The sequence below is a fragment of the Terrapene carolina genome, unplaced genomic scaffold (assembly GCF_002925995.2).
Source record: "Terrapene carolina triunguis isolate 2854851 unplaced genomic scaffold, T_m_triunguis-2.0 Scaffold67, whole genome shotgun sequence".
Lineage (NCBI taxonomy): Eukaryota > Metazoa > Chordata > Testudines > Emydidae > Terrapene > Terrapene triunguis.
In genome coordinates this window covers 16,703,653-16,722,425 of record NW_020664418.1, presented here as the reverse complement: position 1 = coordinate 16,722,425, position 18,773 = coordinate 16,703,653, and the positions used below count along the sequence as shown (strand labels likewise).

Below are 18,773 nucleotides of genomic sequence, written 5' to 3'. Positions count from 1 at the left end.
CCACCTGGTCACTTTACTTGTTTGTTGTTCCCCTTTACTCCACCTCTTTCTCCCTGCATCTTTTTAAAATGCAAGTTCTTTCAGGCAGGGACTGTGTCCTCTTTTGTGTTTGTACAGCACCTAGTGGCTGGTAATAAATATCAATAATAATACAGCTCCTGGGTTGTAATAGCATTTGGGGCATCACCTCTACATGGAGACTTTGGCTAATGGAGTAGTTGCAGACCTTCCTGGCCATGGCTCCCCCTCACTTCTAAAACTGCAGATGAAGTCACTAAGAAATTCTGCTTCACAGCATGCAGAGAATGCAGCTTTTTTGTGGCCTGCTCACCTCACCTCGAAACACACACACAGTTTATCATAACTGCACCACTTTTGTTCATTAAGAGCCTTCCAAGATCACTGAGGAGGGTGGGAGGATTTGTGACCCTTAGAAAGGGTTTGAAAATGCTATTCATTAAAAATCTTTCTTATTTTAGGTATTTGATGGTGCTGTAATAATTTTATCCTTGGCTCCAATGGTGGCCTCTACAGTGGCAAATGGCCCGAGCAGTCCTTGGGATGCCATCAGTCTCATTATCACTCTGAGAATTTGGAGAGTTAAGAGAATTATTGATGGTAAGTGGTGACTAAACTTGCTGTCTTGAGAATTGGTTGGTTGGTTAAGAAAAGGATTGTAGCCCTTGGAATTGCTTTTAGAGAATATCTATATTGTTCTCCTTCCTCTAAATTTTAAAAGCAATGAACAGGTATTTAGTGTTGTGACTACCACTGGTGGATGAGAATAGGAAGTAATTCCATGGCTTCTTTATGAATCCTTCTTCCAGCATCCTCTATCTTGAGCCATTCTACTTTCAGTTTCTGCCTCTGGTATAACTTTGTATCTGATTCCTCATACTTTCTTTGCATCTTGGCAGTTCCCCACTGAAAATTTTCCACAAATCTGTCTCTGCTATTAATTTGAGCATAATTAGCTGTGTGCCAGGGCTGTTTTGCCCAGGATTCCAGGACACACCTCCATTGGGAAGCACTTGGAGAGAGGCAAGCAGCTTGAAGAGTTAAGACTGCAGAGAACAGGAGCAGTGTCTGAGCGTGGAAACAAGAATTAAAGGAAGGGGCTATTAGCATAGGTGGAGGGCAGTCAGATCTATTATCAAACTGTAAATTGTTTTGCTATCAGTGTATGGGATTCCAGGATGCAGGGAAGAGGAATGCAAAATGAATGAGGCCAAGGCAGGATCACTTTGCTTCTGTGAGAGAAAGAGCGTGTCACAGTGGCATTTGTATTCTAGATACAATAACTCCTCACTTAACATTGTAGTTATGTTCCTGAAAAATGCAACTTTAAGTGAAACAATGTTAAACAAATCCAATTTTCCCATAAGATTTAATGTAAATGCGGGGGGTTAGGTTCCAAGGAAATTTTTTTGGGACAGACAAAAGGCATTATATATGGTACGGTACTGTACTGTACTGTACTGTGGTTGGGAAGTGCCCCTGGCTTACCCCACACAGGCACAGACCGCTGCAGGCAAGGACACTAGGAAGCACCTTTGCAGCGGCAGCTTCCCCGGAGAAGAACAGGCTCAGACTTTGCCGGGAATGCTCCAGGCCCTCCTCTTCCTGTCCCTGCTCCACTCCAGGCCCACCTCTTCCCATCCCCACTACACCTCCTCTCCGGAGCAGGCCACATCCCTCCCCCCACAAAAGTCCTAAGCGCCACCAAACAGCTGTTTGGCGGTGGGGGAAGTACTGGGAGGGAGGGGGAGGAGGCGGAGAAGGAACTTGTGCAATGCTCCCTTGTAAAGTCGCTGCTCTGCCACAGAATCTTACAAGCAGGCAGCCAAACAACGTTATAAGGGAGCATTGCACAACTTTAAACAAGCATGTTCCCTAATTGAGCAGGGACATAACATTGAAACAACGTTAAGCGGGACGACATTAAATGAGGAGTTACTGTACTGAGGACTCCCAAATTCCAAAGGGAGGGAGTGCAGCCCTGTATGGTGAAGTACTGAGACCAAAGTTCAGGATCTGATTCAGATTGTGAAGAACATCAAGAAAAACAGTAAAATTTGCATAGTCATCCTGAACAAAGTGAGCTGGCCTTAACTGTGACTCGGTGAAGATTTTCAAAGGCATAAATGGCAGGTAGGCGCCCATCTCCTATTGAAAGTCAAAGGGAGTTAGGTGCTTAAATGCTGTTTGTACCATTGAAACTCTCGCCCTTAGTCTACTATTTCCCTCATATAGATATTTCCTGCAGTTGTATTTAGGAGTCGATGTTAAAATGCATAGGGTCTGGAATAGCTCTTCTCCTAGAAGCTGGTGCACAGCCACACTTTTCAAATGTTACTGGGACATGCAGAATACAAAGCAGAAAATGCTCTTAACCAGCCAGTTAGAGGATCTGTGATAAGTGCTGGAATAGATCTACATTAGTGCAAATGCATTTCAGCTCTAGTTTTGCCTGCAACTCAAGTGATGGTTCGCAGCTGGGGATCTAACATCCAGGGTTCAAACCCTGCTGATGACCCACATCGGGGGTCCTTGTGGTTGCAGGTGATCGAATTCCTTCTCCAAAAGAAATGCTATAGTTCAATCACAAATTGTTGGGTTTCATGGAGTAATTACTGAGTGAAATCCTATGGTCTGTGTTACACAGAAAGTCAGATCGGATGATCGTGATGATTTGTAACATCTCCTCTGATAAGCTAAACTGCTGCTGAATTTCTTCAACCACTTGTCTGTTTTTTCCAGCATATGTGCTGCCAGTGAAAGTGGAGATGGAGATGGTGATTCACCAATATGAGAAGGCAAAGGTCATTCAAGATGAGCAGCTGGAAAGGCTAACCCAGATCTGCCAAGAACAAGGGGTAAAAATTCCATTATATTTTTATTTACATGTTGTCTGTCAAAGAGACTGGTTTTGTAAAGACTGAAATAGCTCAAATAAGTTGCCACTGTCTGAGATTTGAAAAATTATCACTAGGAATTCCATTCAGAGATGACAGACTTCAACTTTAGAACTCTCTAGGATGCTAAAGTTTCTAGCTACTTTCAGGAAATTGCAGCCTGTGTTGTACTTATTCTTACCTCCCATATGTGAAACTGGCACAACTTTAGAACATGTAGGTATCTTCAAACAAACATTTGTTGTTTGAAAGGTTGTCTTTTCCCCTTGCTCTTGTATGTGTATCTTTAAGGGGATAGTAACTGTTTTTTTCATTTTTAATGGAAGAGAATAACTTCAATAACTAATTTATCAACTATCGATATGTCAGTTAGAGACTCTTTTGACCAACTCAAAAATGCTGCAGAAGAAGCTTCTGGTCTCCACCTAATAATTAAATTCACCTAGCTACATCACTCAGGCCCTAGGTTCCCTGTAAGCTGTGCAGCCGCGCAGAAGGCTGTTTAGGGCCATGCAGCTCTCCTGGCCCAGCCCCTCCGGAGTTGCTGGGGAAAGGAGCCCCTCCCCCAGTCTGGCCCAGGCCCACCGGAGCTGCTGCAGCTGGGGAGAGGAGCCCCTCCCACGGTCCAGCCCAGGCCCACCAGAACTGCTGCAGCTGGGGATAGGAGCCCCTCCCCTGGCCCAGACCAGGCCCACTGGAGCTGCCAGGGAGAGGAGCCCCGCCGGAGCTGCCGTGGCCAGGGAGAGGAGCCCCTCCCCTGGCCTGGCCCAGGCCTGCCAGAGCTGCCGGGGAGAGGGGTCCTTCCCCCAGCCCGGCCCAGCCCAGGCCTGCTGGAGCTGCTGCAGCTGGGAGAGTCGCCCCTCGCCCCAAGCCCAGGTTCTGCTCCGGGGAGAGAGAGCTGGGTGGACCCCTGTCTCCCTGCTGTAGCCCCGGGGCAGCCTGCACACCAAACGCCTCACACATCACCTCCATATTGGTGCACATAACAAAATTCATTCCGCACATGGGTGGGAAAAATTAGAGGGAACACTCCTCAGGCCTGTGAAAAATGTTGTGCCTTGTGCAACATAGTTAGCTGAACCTAACCCCCACTGTAGATGCAGCTAGGTCGATGGAAGAATTCTTCCATCGACCAAGCTACTGCCTCTTGGAGAAGTGGTTAACTACATAGACAGAAAAACCCCTTCCATCAATGTAGGAAGCATCTACATTATATTACTACAGTGGCACAGCTGCAGTGCCATAGCTATTTCTCTAGCTGCTGTAGAATAGCCATACCCCTGGTCTCCTAGTGCTCTATGATCACGGATTGACAAATGTAGCTCCCATTGCATTAAGGGGAGTTGTGTATAGTCTGAGTTTAGAAATTTCCTTTTCATAGACTGTTGTTCATAGTTCTGTTTGAAGAGGGTTTGTAACTTCAGCCTTAACAAGTTTCCAAGTCTTAGGCCCCAGACTTCCCAAAACTTACTTACACTCTTAAGTACACGTGTAAGTCTTTGTAGGATTGGGTCCTTAACTGTTTCAGATGTTAGTAACAATGCTTAGCACAACTTCACATCCATTAACTAATTTATCCTTCTAATGCCCTTGTGAGTTAAGTAGGTAAATAATATTATCGCCATTTCAGAGATGAGAGAGAAGTGATAATTGACCAAGACCATGCAGTGATCAGTGATATAGTGGGGACTTGAACCTACAATTTCCTGAATCCCATTCCAGTGTCTAATTTTCTAGCCCACGCTATTTGGTTGCCACTCTTCCCTAAAGGGACAATGTCAGGTTAAAATCATCCATTTTTAATAAGTGCATTTCCATATCCATGTTACAGGTAATTCCTTCAACTATGAAAACTTAAAAAGTATTGGGCCTTATTCTCTCTCACTGTCTTAACCTGGGTGAGGCCCCTTTTCCTTGACAGAGTGGTGTAAAAGGGTCTTAGAGTAAATGAGAATTAGTCCCATTATATCTAATCTTTCACAGTTTGTGCATGTGTTTTCCTTCCTTCATTTTTCTAACATTGGACAACAAGAATAAGCCAGTCCCTTTTTCTTTGAGTGTGTGACATTTCACTTTTAAAAAGCGACAAAGAGTCGCTTTTTACAAATCCAGACTAACACGGCTACCCCTCTGATACATTTCACTTTTAGGTTCTCCTACACTAGCTTTAGTTTGAGACACTGCAGGGGAATGATTTGATTTTCCTTTTTGTTTTTCAATTAAAATCTCTCTTCACTGGAACGGGAAGAATGAATTTTAGTTCATGGAAACGTTTCTCTTGATCTGAGGTTTGGTGAAAGCTTTATTTTCACAACAGCTAAATTCTGGGATATATTTGGCTTGATGGTGCCCAGGAGAAAGCATTTCAGAAGGAAGCCTGTCATCCTTACTCAGGGAAATCTCCCATTCACTGGGAGTTTTAGTTGTGCAGAAAACACAGGGTCAGTTGTCAAGAGAGATGATTGGCTCATTTCTGGCACTCAGCCCAAGCCAGGCTGAAGCAAGAGACTGGAAGGGCACCACCCAAGCACAAGACAAAGGAAGACATACAGCCTAGAGGGTTGGCAAAGTATCAGAAAACTAGAGCAAAGCCCTACAAATGCTCTCTTGCATGTATGGTTAAATACTGTCAAAACCTAGCATCCATAGCCTGTGCTGTAATGGTTAGTACACCCGTATAGCCAACAAAAAGAAATGTTGCATTGCTCGATGGAGTAAATCCATGGAAACAGAATAGGGTCTCTCCTAGCTTCAAGGTGGCATCAGCTACAGTAAAAAATATATACTAAAGAAAAATGACAGCATACTAATCTCCTTTGTTTTCATATCTTGTATTCCTGCCAAACAAATGTCTCAGCTGTATATTATGAGGTAAATGCACTAATTTGCTGCAACACAAGACATTGACACAAGAACTGCATCCTCCCTTCATAAACTGACAGCTTCATAACCGAGTGGAGAATAAGCTGTCAGCATTATAATAGTCACATTGACACTGTATGTAGTGTGTAATTGAGAAAACATATCTTAATGTTCTTTAACATCTAAAATTCTGTCCAGCTTCCGAACACCTGCTTTTACACCATTATTAACCTTTTTAACTTTTGAAATGCAGACCTCTTCTCCTTGGAGCTTGCTGTCTTGAAAGTTTGTGTTTGTATTTTTGAGCTAACGATGTGGATTTTGGACAGGAAAGTTCCAATAAAAAGAGGTTCCCCTATGATGGTAACATCTGGAAAAGACACATGCAGAGAGGAAAACGCATCATATATATATAGTGAGAGATTAAAAATATGGGGCAGATCCACAGCCAGAGTAATTTCCATAGGGCCAATGGAGCTACAACAGTTTACACCAGCTGAGGATTTGCCCCATAGATATGTGTGTGTGTGTGTGTGTGTAAGGGTCAGTTCTGAGCTGCTTATTCAGGCAAAACTCTCAGTGAATTTTTGCATGAGTTAGGAGCTCAGGTTTAGTCTAAAGAATCTGGACAAGAGAGAAGCAGGTGGACTAAAACCTGAGTACTCTTCCTGAAGTTTATATTTTGTGAGCAAGCTAGTGATTTGCATTGATTTACAAATTATTATAGACGGGTCTGGTAACACTGCCTGTAGTTAAGGTTGCCTGACACTATCCATTGTAAGACGCTGTTTTCAGTTCTTATAATTTTGCCAAACATTAACCATAGGGACTGAAAATTTTCATTTCTGATGTCTGCCTCAGGCTGAATTTTTCTGGAAAATTTCACCCAAAATGGTTCAGCTGTTTCTCAAAACAAGGTTAGGGAAAATGTTATTTTGCTCATGTTAAAAAAAATTCTGTAAGCCTTTTCTTGAGTGTCCCTCTAGTGCAGAGGTGGGCAAACTTCGGCCCACGGGACTGTCCTGCCCGGCCCCTGAGCTCCCAGCCGGGGAGGCTAGCCACCGGCCCCTCCCCCGTTGTCTCCCCTCCCCCGCAGAGCTACGCCGCCACGCGGGCAGCGCTCTGGGCGGCGGAGCTGCGTGCTCCTGCCAAGCAGAGCGGCAGTGTGTCTAGCTCTGGCCAGCGCGGCAGCCAGACATGCTGCTCTTCATGCTCTGCTCAGCGTGTTAAGTGGGCCAGGGCCGGGGGGTTGTATAAGGGGCGGGGGATCCCGGGGGGCAGACAGGGAGCAGGGGGCGGAGGTTCTGGTGGTGGTGGTCAGGGGACGGGGAACAGGGGGGTTGGATAGGAGGTGGGGTCCCAGGGGGTGGTTAGGGGCGGGGGGTCCCAGGAGGGGGCAGTTAGGGGACAAGGAGCAGGGGGAGTTGGATGGGTCGGGGGTTCTGAGGGGGGCAGTCAGGGGGCAGGAAGTGGGAGGGGTTGGATACAGGGTGGGTGCCAGGCTGTTTGGGAAGGCACTGCCTGGAACCCACCCTGTTTGGGAAGGCACAGCCTTCCCTACCCGGCCCTCCATCCAGTCTGGCAACCCCAATGTGGCCCTCGGGCCAAAAAGTTTGCCTATCCCTGCTCTAGTGCCCGTTGGCTTTGGAGCAAAAATTTCACATTTAGCAGGATGGTGGCCTGTGTGTCGGATGTGCTTTTTGCCATCACTGTGAAAATCTGCCCAAATTTGACCAAGTTTTAAGCCTTTGAAAAATCACAGTTTACACATTATCCAAAAAGACTTGCTGGGGCTTTGCAGCTAAATTCCCTGAAGAGTCCATCCACACAGAGTACACTCCAGGCCAGGTCTGAGCAGGATTTGCCCTGGAATTATAACTCTGAGCTGCTGCAGGCTGAGTCCAGGCACCAGAACTGAGAGCAGAGAGACTCTCTCTCCTATGGTCTCAATACACCCTGTGCTAAGTCCAGACAATGTGGAGGAGGAAGCTGCCTGATTCAAATGCTGAGGGGACAAGAGAAAAACCTGGGGAGAGGAGCAAGGGGAGTAAATTGAGACCAGGGTCTTGGGGATGAGGTAAGACTAAGACTGAAAGTGGCAGGAAAGTGGGAACCTGGAAGTTGAGCTGGGAAGACTAGGACCAGCTGAGCAAGTAGACTTAGCCCTGGTCTACACTACGGGGTTAGGTCGAATTTAGCCACGTTGGGTCAATTTAAAAATGACTGCGTCCACACAACCAGCCCCGTTCCGTCAACCTAAAGGGCTCTTAAAATCGACTTCTGTACTCCTCCCCGATGAGGGGAGTAGCGCTAAAATCGACCTTGCTGGGTCGAATTTGGGGTAGTGCGGATGCAAATTGATGGTATTGGCCTCCGGGAGTTATCCCAGAGTGCTCCATTGTGACCGCTCTGGACAGCACTTTGAACTCCAATGCACTAGCCAGGTACACAGGAAAAGCCCCGAGAACTTTTGAATTTCATTTCCTGTTTCGTCAGTGTGGCAATCTCAGCAGCACAGGTGACCATGCAGTCCCCCCAGAATCATAGAGCATAGAATGTTTCTACGCTCCCCCTATCATCTCCGTCCCTGAGGTTATTGCAGATTAGAAGGTGAAAAAAACAGACTCGCAATGACATGTTTTCCGAGCTCATGCAGTCCTCCCGCACTGATAGAGCACAGCTTAATGCATGGAGATATTCAGTGGCAGAGGCCAGGAAAGAATTAAGTGAGCACAAAGAGCGGAGGCAGGACGTGATGCTGAGGCTAATGGAGGAGCAAACGGCCATGATGAAGCGTCTGTTGGGGGAGCAAACGGACGTGATGAAGTGTCTGTTGGGGGAGCAAATGGACATGATGAAGCGTCTCGTCTGTTGGAGCTGCAGGAAAGCCAGCAAGAGCACAGACCCCCGCTGCATCCACTGTATAACCGCCTACCCTCCTCCCCATGTTCCATAGCCTCCTCACCCAGATACCCAAGAACGTGGGGGGGAGGCTCCGGGCACCCAGCCACTCCACTCAAGAGGATGGCCCAAGCAACAGAAGGCTGTCATTCAAGCAGTTTGATTTTTAGTGTGGCTACAATAAGCAATGTGGCCTTGTCCTTCTCTCCTCCCCCACCCCACCCGGGTTACCTTGTCTGTTATCTTTTTTTTTTTTTTTTTAAGAAAGAATGCATGATTTCAAAACAATAGTTACTTTATTTTGAAAGGGGGAGGGCGGTTGGCTTACAGGAAATTAAAATCAACAAAGGGGGCGGGTTTGCATCAAGGAGAAACACACACAACTGTCACACCGAAGCCTGGCCAGTCATGAAACTGGTTTTCAAAGCCTCTCTGATGCATAGCGCACCTTGCTGTGCTCTTCTAATCGCCCTGGTGTCTGGCTGCTCAAAATCGGACGCCAGGCGATTTGCCTCAACCTCCCACCTTGCCATAAACGTCTCCCTCTTACTCTCACAGATATTATGGAGCACACAGCAAGCAGCAATAACAATGGGAACGTTGGTTGCGCTGAGATCTGACCAACAGCGCCAGTGAGCTTTTAAACATCCAAAGGCATATTCTACCACCATTCTGCACTTGCTCAGCCTGTAGTTGAACTGCTCCTTACTAATGTCCAGGCTTCATGAACGGATCCCCGAGCAGGAGAGCAGAGTTGTAGCGGAAGTGGTGGACGAGGATGGTTAGCAGTTCCACTGCACCGTCTGCTGCCAGCAGCACCCAGGAGGACCAGAACGGATACCCTGAGCTCGTCGCTGGAGAGCAGAGTTGCAGCAGAAGCGGTGGAGCCGTACACCATGCCCTGGAGGTTGCTAGGAGCTGGGCAGGGAAGACGTTCCCAGAACCCCCAGCCAAGCTACATGTCTGACGAGGATGGTTAGCAGTCCTACTGCACCGTCTGCTGCGAAGGCAAGGAGCTGCTACTGTGTAGCAATGCCAGCTGCTGCAAGTGCTTCTGTGTCAAATGCTTGGAGGTCCGGGTAGGGCAAGGTACCTCGGCCAAGGCAAAAGAGCAGGAGCCCTGGAACTGTTACATGTGTCTACCACAGAAGTGCTATGGGGTGTTACAGCGCCGCCCAGACTGGAATGTACAGCTGCAAGACTTCACCAGCAACAAAGGAGAGGAATATGATGCACCTAAAATCTAAAAAGGACTACACATTTTCCAGAGTCACTACCCTTGATAACAGAACGTCAATGATTGCATTGGCTACTTGGATCACAGCAGCCCCCACAGTAGACTTGCCCGCAACAGTGATGGTGAGCTGAGTGGGCTCCATGCTTGCCGTGGTATGGCGTCTGCATGGATAACCCAGGAAAAAAGGCGCGAAACGATTGTTTGCCATTGCTTTCACAGAGGGAGGGGTGACTGACGACATGTACCCAAAACCACCTGCGACAATGTTTTTGCCCCATCAGGCATTGGGAGCTTAACCCAGAATTCCAATGGGCGGCGGAGACTGTGGGAACTGTGGGGTAGCTACCCACAGTGCACCGCTCTGTAAATCGATGCTAGCCACGGTAGTGAGGACGCACTCCACCGACTTAATGCGCTTAGTGTGGACATACGCAATCGACTGTATAAAATCGATTTCTAAAAATCGACTTCTATAAAATCAACCTAATTTCGTAGTGTAGACATACCATAAGACTGAAAGTCAAGGTAGAAAGGAGACTGGGACAGCAAACCTCTGGGGTGAGAGGAAGGAGGTCGGGGAAGCGGAGAGAGACAGTGATTTTATAGATATGACATATTCTGTTTTAAAGAAAGTAAAATGGACAGATCACATTCTACCACATTGCACATAACATAGTAAGTTGTGTGTACAATTTATCTTTTGTAAATGTGATCATAGAGCAGATGTAGCAGTGAAGTCTGTTTTTAAAAAATTAACAAACAGAAAATATACATCTGAATATTGACTTGCTTTTTTAATTACATTTATTTTTATGGGTGGAAGTTTAAAGGGGAAAGGGAGATTGGCAGATGATCAGGTATCACATCTATAAAATACATATCCATTCTGGAATGACTTAAGAGACATACATTTGCAAATATAAAAAACTCTTTCCAGATGTTGAATTTTGGCAGGTCATACATTTGAAAGTCAGAATATATTTTATGAATTAAAGTACCATGCACTACTATTTTGACTTTTTCAGTGTCCCACTGAAATTGTTTGAATTTCTGGTATTTTATTCAGTCCCTACATGTTAGAAAGCTACAATTAAAAGAGAAGGCAGTCGAGGTAGAAAGTATTAAAAATACTGACATGACATAACTGCATTAGAACTCACAATAATAAGTATTTATAAAATGGACTGGGTTAATCTATGCCCATTGTAATTTTGTAGTAAATATTATAACAAACACACTAAGTTGCAGGTGAAACAGTTTTATTAGACTACCTTAAAATAAAAAATGAATCCAAAGCTTTCATTAATGTGCAAATTCCAATCAAGAAAGGTGTAGCTGTAACTTTGGTGTCAACTGTGAGGGAATTTCCATCCCACTACCAGTTCTGGTCATAGGTCATCAGTTTATGAACTTTCTTGCGTAACTTCCTGCTTAAGAATGCTTCAGCTTATGATCCAACCAAGACTGCAAATACAGTCATATCACAAGAGCTGCTTTTCTGTCAAACCATGTAGCATTGGGTTTTTCATCATTATTAAAACCATAACTATGGAAGCTAAGATTTTTTTTTAACTTAGTAATTTGTAAAACAGCTGCTAGTTTAATGGCATGGCTATTTAGCTGGTAAAATTACCTATCAGAGAAATAACTTATGTTATCCTTGTGCAATAACTTTAATTTATTTCTAACTACCAGTCATTTTCCTAGTGAATGGCAGGCAGCCAAGGTCATCCTGTGTTTCATTCTGACCATAAATCATTAGTTTGCAACTGTCTCCTGATTTTTATTGTTACCAACAATGGCTAAAGTAATGGAAATAAACATTGGATTGTATCCCAGTGGCAGATGAGTTTTAGGGCAGGGCATTCTGTACAGACAGCACTAATAGAATTGAGCAAAATTAATGCTAGTGCATTAGACACGAGCTAGCTTCTGGCTAAAGTGTTCATTGATCTCTCCAAGGCTCTGTCAATCATACTCCGTTGCTGGACTGTTAAAGAGAAGTACCATATGATTCACTGCTAATTCTGTCCCTTCTTGATTCTTATATGAGTGTTATACAACAATAGAGTGGATGGATGGCACTCTTTATAAATCCAGTCAGATAATGGCAGATGTTACCTAGAGTTCCATATTGGTCTCCGTCATTTTATCTGTTTATAAATAATTACCTAGTGCATTGCATTAAGTGGGGATATGCATTGTAATGCACTCTAATTCTTACTCTTTTGTTTACAGCCAAAGCATCTCTAATTGTGTTATAGCAGCATGTACAACTAATTTTGCAAAAGGCAAGTTAGTTTAATTCTCCCAACAATGTAGTAACGAGCTTTACCTCCAAAATGTGCAATCTAGTTATAACTCCCTTTGTTAAATCATTCAGAATGATTGGATAGTTTCAAAAGCCAATCAGAATTTGAAGGCAATTTCTCTTAAATCAGTGTAACTATCAACCAAATCACAGGCTTAAAAAATATTAAGAATCTTGAGACATTTAATGTTCTGGCTTAGAATTTGCTCAGCCAATGACATAATTGTTCAGCTACTATAGGCTGAAATGGTAAGAAATACTATGCCCAGTATCACACCAGAAAAAGGGTTCATAACAGAAGAAAGGAGTTGCCTAATCTCACAGAAAATGGCTTCAAACCCCTTTTCCTCAATAACGAGAGCACTAACGCTTCAGTCATGCACAAGACATTGATTTTACACACCTCAGCACATATAAATATGAAACCCATCCTTACTATAGCAAATCATATTTTAAATAATAGTGGAGACATAACAGATTATCCACATTGAGTGAATTTAAGTTTGGCCAGTCTCCCTTTTACCTGTTTCAAAAGAGGCATATGACCCAAGTCCTATGAAAGTTCCAGAGGTACAGCTGAAAAAAGTCCTGCAAGTTTTGACTCTCAGACAGTGGGACAACAAGATAGATTCTACCAGGTCTAGAACGAATTGTAATCTACCTTGTATTTTCTGAAGTTACTGGAAACATGGTTCCTTTCTGAAGTTACTGGAAACCTGGTTCCTTTTAGATAAAAGTTTTTCTTAGATGGTAAGTTGTTTGGAGCGGGAACCATGTTTTCTAGTGTGGGATTTCCCCCCCCCCCCCAGCACTTAGGACAATAGGAGCCTGTTCTTGACTGCGGCCTTTGGATTCTACCACAATATAACTAGTTAAAACAATAAGCTGGTTTTACAACATACCTAGTTAAAGCAAGCCCAAAAATTAAGACATTTTGGAAAGCTGTTGGAGACTCCATAAGGGAGATAACAGGGTGTCAACTGTCAGATAACCCCTTAGTATTTATATTAACTTGTCTTGAAAACTCTGTATCTTATAAAAGCCATAAAGAATTGATCACTCCCAGTTGCTGTTACAATTACTACAGTAAAGTGGTGGAAGAGTGACTGCCCTCTAAATCTATTGAGTGGTATCAAAAAGTATGGGAAATTCTGATACTAGAATACTTATCCCATCAAGGCAAAGGTTTAGAGGGAAGAAGCAGAAAAGATAATTACTTACAAATCTGATGGAAATTTTTGGAGTGTCCTGGAAGACGGTCATCACCCGCCATCATGCCTGATAGTTTGATAACTTTCTTTGAAAACCAAGGAAGGGAGAAACCCCTTTAATAGTCAGTCACTCAAAATTAAGATAAAATAAGGAAGATAGATAGGAACCATCTCACTACTAGTCATAACCTTTATTTTTATTGGCTTGTTTATACTAGATAAACCTATTTTAATAAATCCTATAGCAGTATTCCAGCATCTTAAATGTCTTATCTTAAGTATAAAACACAACAAAAAATTAAGTTATGTAATCTCTCTAGATGAATAATTGGATGTAACTAATTTTAAAATGATCTTTTGGTTAGATCCCATTTGTGAGCTAAAATGATTAGAAGATGTCATGTCTCGTCCTTTATTTTTCCCTAAATATTTTAATAAATATCCATTTGTTTTTCATAGCAGTATTAGTTTATAATATCACTAAATGGTGATTTTCCCCCTCCCTTCTTTTCAAACGTGCTAACTTAAATTAATAGATTTTTTTTTGTTTTGTAAACATTTTTAACAGAATTTCATGTATCTTATTTACTGTTGTCAGTAATCAGTTTAAGGGTTTGCATCTCAGTTGGCCAAACTGTATAGATTACCTTACATAAATAATGGACAAAGTGGGAGTGTCATAAAGATCATTAATACAACACACTCACTCTTCTGCCCTGGTGGTAGAAAAGCTGTAGCAGACAAATGGTAGCATTTTATTCCCACTTTCCACTGATGTAAATGACTGCACAAGTTTCATGGCAGTGATGAATGGGAAGTTAGATGCTGACAGTTCCAAATGCGGGGGGGAGGGGTGGGTGAGCCTACCTCAACTCTTTATAGCTGGGTGGGTTTCAGTAAGTGTGAGAGTCATCAGTATTTCTGCTATTAGCTTCTACATTTCTGTGTCCCGTTGCTCAACACACATGCATTCCATTGAAGTAAATAGAACTATGCTGATTTACACTAGCTAAGCATCTGGTCCTCTAAGTGCATTCCTTTAACAGCCACTCTGATCCTCCATGTTCGTCTTTAGCCCAGCTGAACCAGCATAGAGGTAAGAGTGAAAACAGGACAAACAACCGGATCATATTTGCAAAGACCAATAAAAAGGGATTCACATATTGTTGGGGAAGTGTATAAGGCTTGTGTATGCTTCTCATGCCTCAAAAACAGGGAAGGGAAACTTTCCACACTACCTGAGACATCAAGTACAGATTTCTGAGACAGATAAAACTAGATGCTTTGCAGAAATACATAGGTGCACACTTTAGCAGGGCTGGCAATGTGGTGTGTGGTTTTGTCCTTTGGCCATAAGATGGCAGTAAAGCCACTTCTGTTATTTTACTTTATCGGCAATATTGCACTGTTCACTTGAATTACTGTTCTTCACTATCTTTGTGACTCCAGTTTCACTCACCAGTCAGAATATTAATCTTCAGCTAAGATATGAATTTTTGCAATTTAGGTTATAAAGATTTGCTTTGAGGAAGTGGAATTGTCTAGTGATTAGAGCACAGAAGTGGGAGTCTGGAGATCTGGTTTCTGTTTACATTTCTGCCACAGATTTGTTGTGTGACCTTGGGTCAGTTTCTGTGCCTCAGTTTCCCCATGTTGTTTACTTATTGTAAACAGTTTAATCTGTTTGCTTTCTGAAAGAGCTCAAATTAAAGTTGGCTTTTGTTTTCCAGTCAATCATGAACAAGATTAAAAGAAAAAGAACAGCAATGCCATTGTAAATGTTCCCCATAATCTGTTTCTTGCCTATGATTTGTGTGGTTTTTTTAAAGATGAAATTTTGCAAGATTTTATTTTATTATTTTAGTTCATGTTCTTCTAAAGATTCAGTATTGAAAGTTGAAATTCTCTGTTATCCACCTGCTCATTGTAGTATCTAAACTGGAAAACAGAGGTCAGGGGATTGGTAATGAAATGTAAAATCTTTCTATAAATCTATCTATAAATCGTTGGTTCATATCTGGCCCAAACTGGCATTTATGAAAAGTCATTATCACCATCTGGCTTTTGAAGTAGGAAGCTATTGTGAAAGAAGTTGGTGGTCCCTGTCCTGTTCTTTTTTCGGCCATGTCTACACTTACAAGCTTACAGTGGCACAGCTGTACCGAAGCAGCTGTGCCACTGTAAGATTGCTCGTGTGGCTGCTGTATGCCAATGGGAGAGAGCTCTCCCATCGACATCATAAAACCAGCTCAATGAGCAGCGATAGCTATGTTGGTGGGAAAATATCTCCCGCCAGCATAGCACTGTGCACACAAGCGCTAATGCCAGCAAAACTAATGTCACTCAAGGGTGTGTTTTTTCACACCCCTGAGTGACAAAAGTTTTGCTGACATAAGTGCTAGTGTAGACATGGCCTTAGTTAATAGGTAGCCACAAAAACACTACTGTCAATATGCTTGTTGGAAGTTTCAGTGGAGAGCTCAAGGATTGACAGGGGATAGAGACTAAATTACACTCTCACTCCTTACATGTGTGTCTTAAAGGCCAAGTGCCCCTCCCCATACTGTGAGTAGAAGACTTCAGTCTCCAGGGCTGCCAATCTGGTATCTTTTCTTTAGTACATGGAAGCTGTTGTCCATTTCCCACTCCAGTAATACATGAATCTCAACCTGGAAGAGCCACTTGTCTCTATAGCTGACCACTAATCCAGTGTTCATACTAAATTAATAGAGACCATTGCTTTGATAGCCTGACAATCATGCTGAATCATGGCTTTTCAACAGAGGACTCAGTGGAATGTACACTATAGAATAAACTGAGTCCTGCCTTACATGGAATGAACTGGACCACCACATGTATAATCTCACAGCAAGATGGATTTGAGTCAGCATCTCGGAGAGGAAAGCCAGAACCAAATTCAGTTAGCTAACGTGCCATTACACGCAAGTTTTTAAGAGCTAAGTTACTAATTTCCCTTCAGTTATAAAAGTGTAGTGACAGGTGCATTGCAGTGTGCACACTGTAAAACTATCCTTTCGGCCATGCAAAGTCTTTTCAGATCTTTTAGTTAAGAGGCACAATGCTGGAAATTTGAAATGCATTAACCTATCACTTCACTAATTTTCTTTTCCCTCTCACTGTGTGTAATTAGAATTATATTGGTCACCACCATACGTCTCCATGTTTTGAAAGAGTTGCAGCCCAATGCATTCCTTCCTCAGAATTGTGGTGGCTTAGGTGTAGGGGTTGTAATGCAGAAGAAGGAGTGAAGAAATCCTCAGCCCCCAAATGAGGATTCAGAGGACCCTTCCTGTCCCTGCCAGGAGGGAGATTTCTTTCTTGCATCACAGGAGGCATGTGTCTGTCAAACACAGGAAAATATACTGGATCTGTCATTGAGATTGCTACTCTCTAGCTCTCTGCCTTTCGGTCATTGTCACTTTTATTGTATACAATGCCGCCCAGCATAGGATGTAACGTATTCAAAAATAATAGCAATAATGGGTCAAATCCTGCCCCCTTCCCTGCAGTTCTAGAGGGCCTTGCCTGCAGCAGAACTGCTGTGGTTCAGTTATTTGAGGGAGGAGGTCCTTGGGTGTAGAGGGGAGAATCCCCTCCATGGAATTCATCAGTGTAAAGTCCAGATATTAGAGTTGTGTGTCAATAACAGGAATCACCCTGAATGATGGTTGAAATGATTATACAGTGAAACCTGTATTGGAGGTCACACTTATTAGACAATTTCTTCTCTTAAGAAACTGCCCCAAAGTGTATCTCCAAACCGAATTAATATAATTTCCCCCCACCTTTCTTAGAAGACCATCAACATCCAAGCAACCAAACAACAGCTTGGGTGCTAATCTAAACTCTACTTTTCTGGGGAATAATGATTTCTAGGTAGGGTTTACTTGTGTCACATCATTTTATGTTGTTTTTCCCATAGTTTGAAATTAGGCAGTTGAGAGCCCACCTAGCTCAGCAAGATCTGGACCTAGCTGCTGAGAGGGAGGCTGCGCTGCAAGTACCCCACATGCTGAGTAAACAGAGCAGCAATAGATATAAGGTAGTGGCAACTGGAGACTCAGATGATGAGGCCACTGAGAATATCACCGAGTTACGACCACCACGAGGTGAGTGCTATGTATAGTGCCAATTGCTTCTGCTGTTCCCTTACATGGAATTGTTGAATTCACTGATTATTCTCATTTTACAAGTGAATTGATTACATTCCCTGGAGACTGCACTTCCCCATTTGCAAGGAAGCCAGGTCTGCTTCAAAGTGGCAGATGTTCTATTTGTGAACAAATTCCAGCCAGAGCCAATAAACTGACCCTGGAAGAAAATGACTATGATGCTCTCCTTCATGGTTCTGATGCTTATATCCGACAAGCACTAAAGTGCAGCAGCCAAGTCAGAATTGGCAAAGAATTTTTCGCTCAGTGATAAAAGCATGGAAATCAGGAGGAACATTGGAAAACATTATCAGCCTTGGGGCCACCCACATTTCTGTGATTTGAAGCAGGCACAGGGCAGTTTTGAATTGATGTCGCATCTCACATCTGCTTGTCTGTCTGTGGAGCAACCTGGTCTCAAAGTATTTTTATTAATAGTCAAATAGTAATATTTACAGTGGAACACTCTTTATACGGATTTTTATAGTAACAAATTAAATATGTTGGGCCAGGTTTGTCCCTGATGTTGTCAGCACCATTACATCAGGAATTTATTTGATCTATTGTGCTAATGAGCCCAGTTTTTAAACATGGTCACCTAGGTTGAAGACCCTATTTCTCCAAATTACCAGACATATATAAATATACATACACCCCTAATATGAATGTGTCTGATTTTAGTACCCAAATGAAGAATTATGCACCCTCACTTTGGTACCTAATTTTAAACATAGGCATCCATAGAAACCCTGCATCTTCTGTAGTATTCTGGGAGCTGTATAATATTCTGTGAACATTAACACTGGGTTACCAAACAGTAAAAACAAAGACGTATTCAGTGTGGGGAAGTGGTGAATAGCTACACACCTAAACTAAATCAGGAGATCTATCTAGCCTTCGCTGTTGTACAGGCTGTAGATGTTACCTTTTTCCTGGTGTGAGCATGAATCTGGGAGACTAGCACTCTGACCTTCACATTAGTATGACCCATAACCGTGCACTGTATATTGCTAATGAAGGAGCGTAATGCTATGTGTCAACTTGCTGAAATGGAATAAGTAATATGTTCACCAAAAGTGTAGGTGCCTTTTCATGACATGAGCTGTGAATGTACAATTCACAATCAGGGCCGGCTCCAGCATTTCTGCCGCCCCAAGCAAAAAA

The 18,773-nt window shown here is 43.2% G+C and overlaps 1 protein-coding gene across 3 annotated transcripts in view; it reads left to right on the top strand.

Moving 5' to 3' along the window:
- The window catches only part of TMEM266 (transmembrane protein 266), a 119,290-nt gene that overhangs the window by 73,622 nt on the left and 26,895 nt on the right, over nt 1-18,773 (top strand). For all 3 annotated transcript variants that reach the window (XM_024205407.3, XM_024205409.2, XM_024205410.2), the window contains 3 exons: nt 480-618; nt 2,761-2,876; nt 17,381-17,567. In XM_024205407.3, the coding sequence (XP_024061175.1) occupies nt 480-618; nt 2,761-2,876; nt 17,381-17,567 (442 nt within the window). The remainder of the gene's footprint in view (nt 1-479; nt 619-2,760; nt 2,877-17,380; nt 17,568-18,773) is intronic.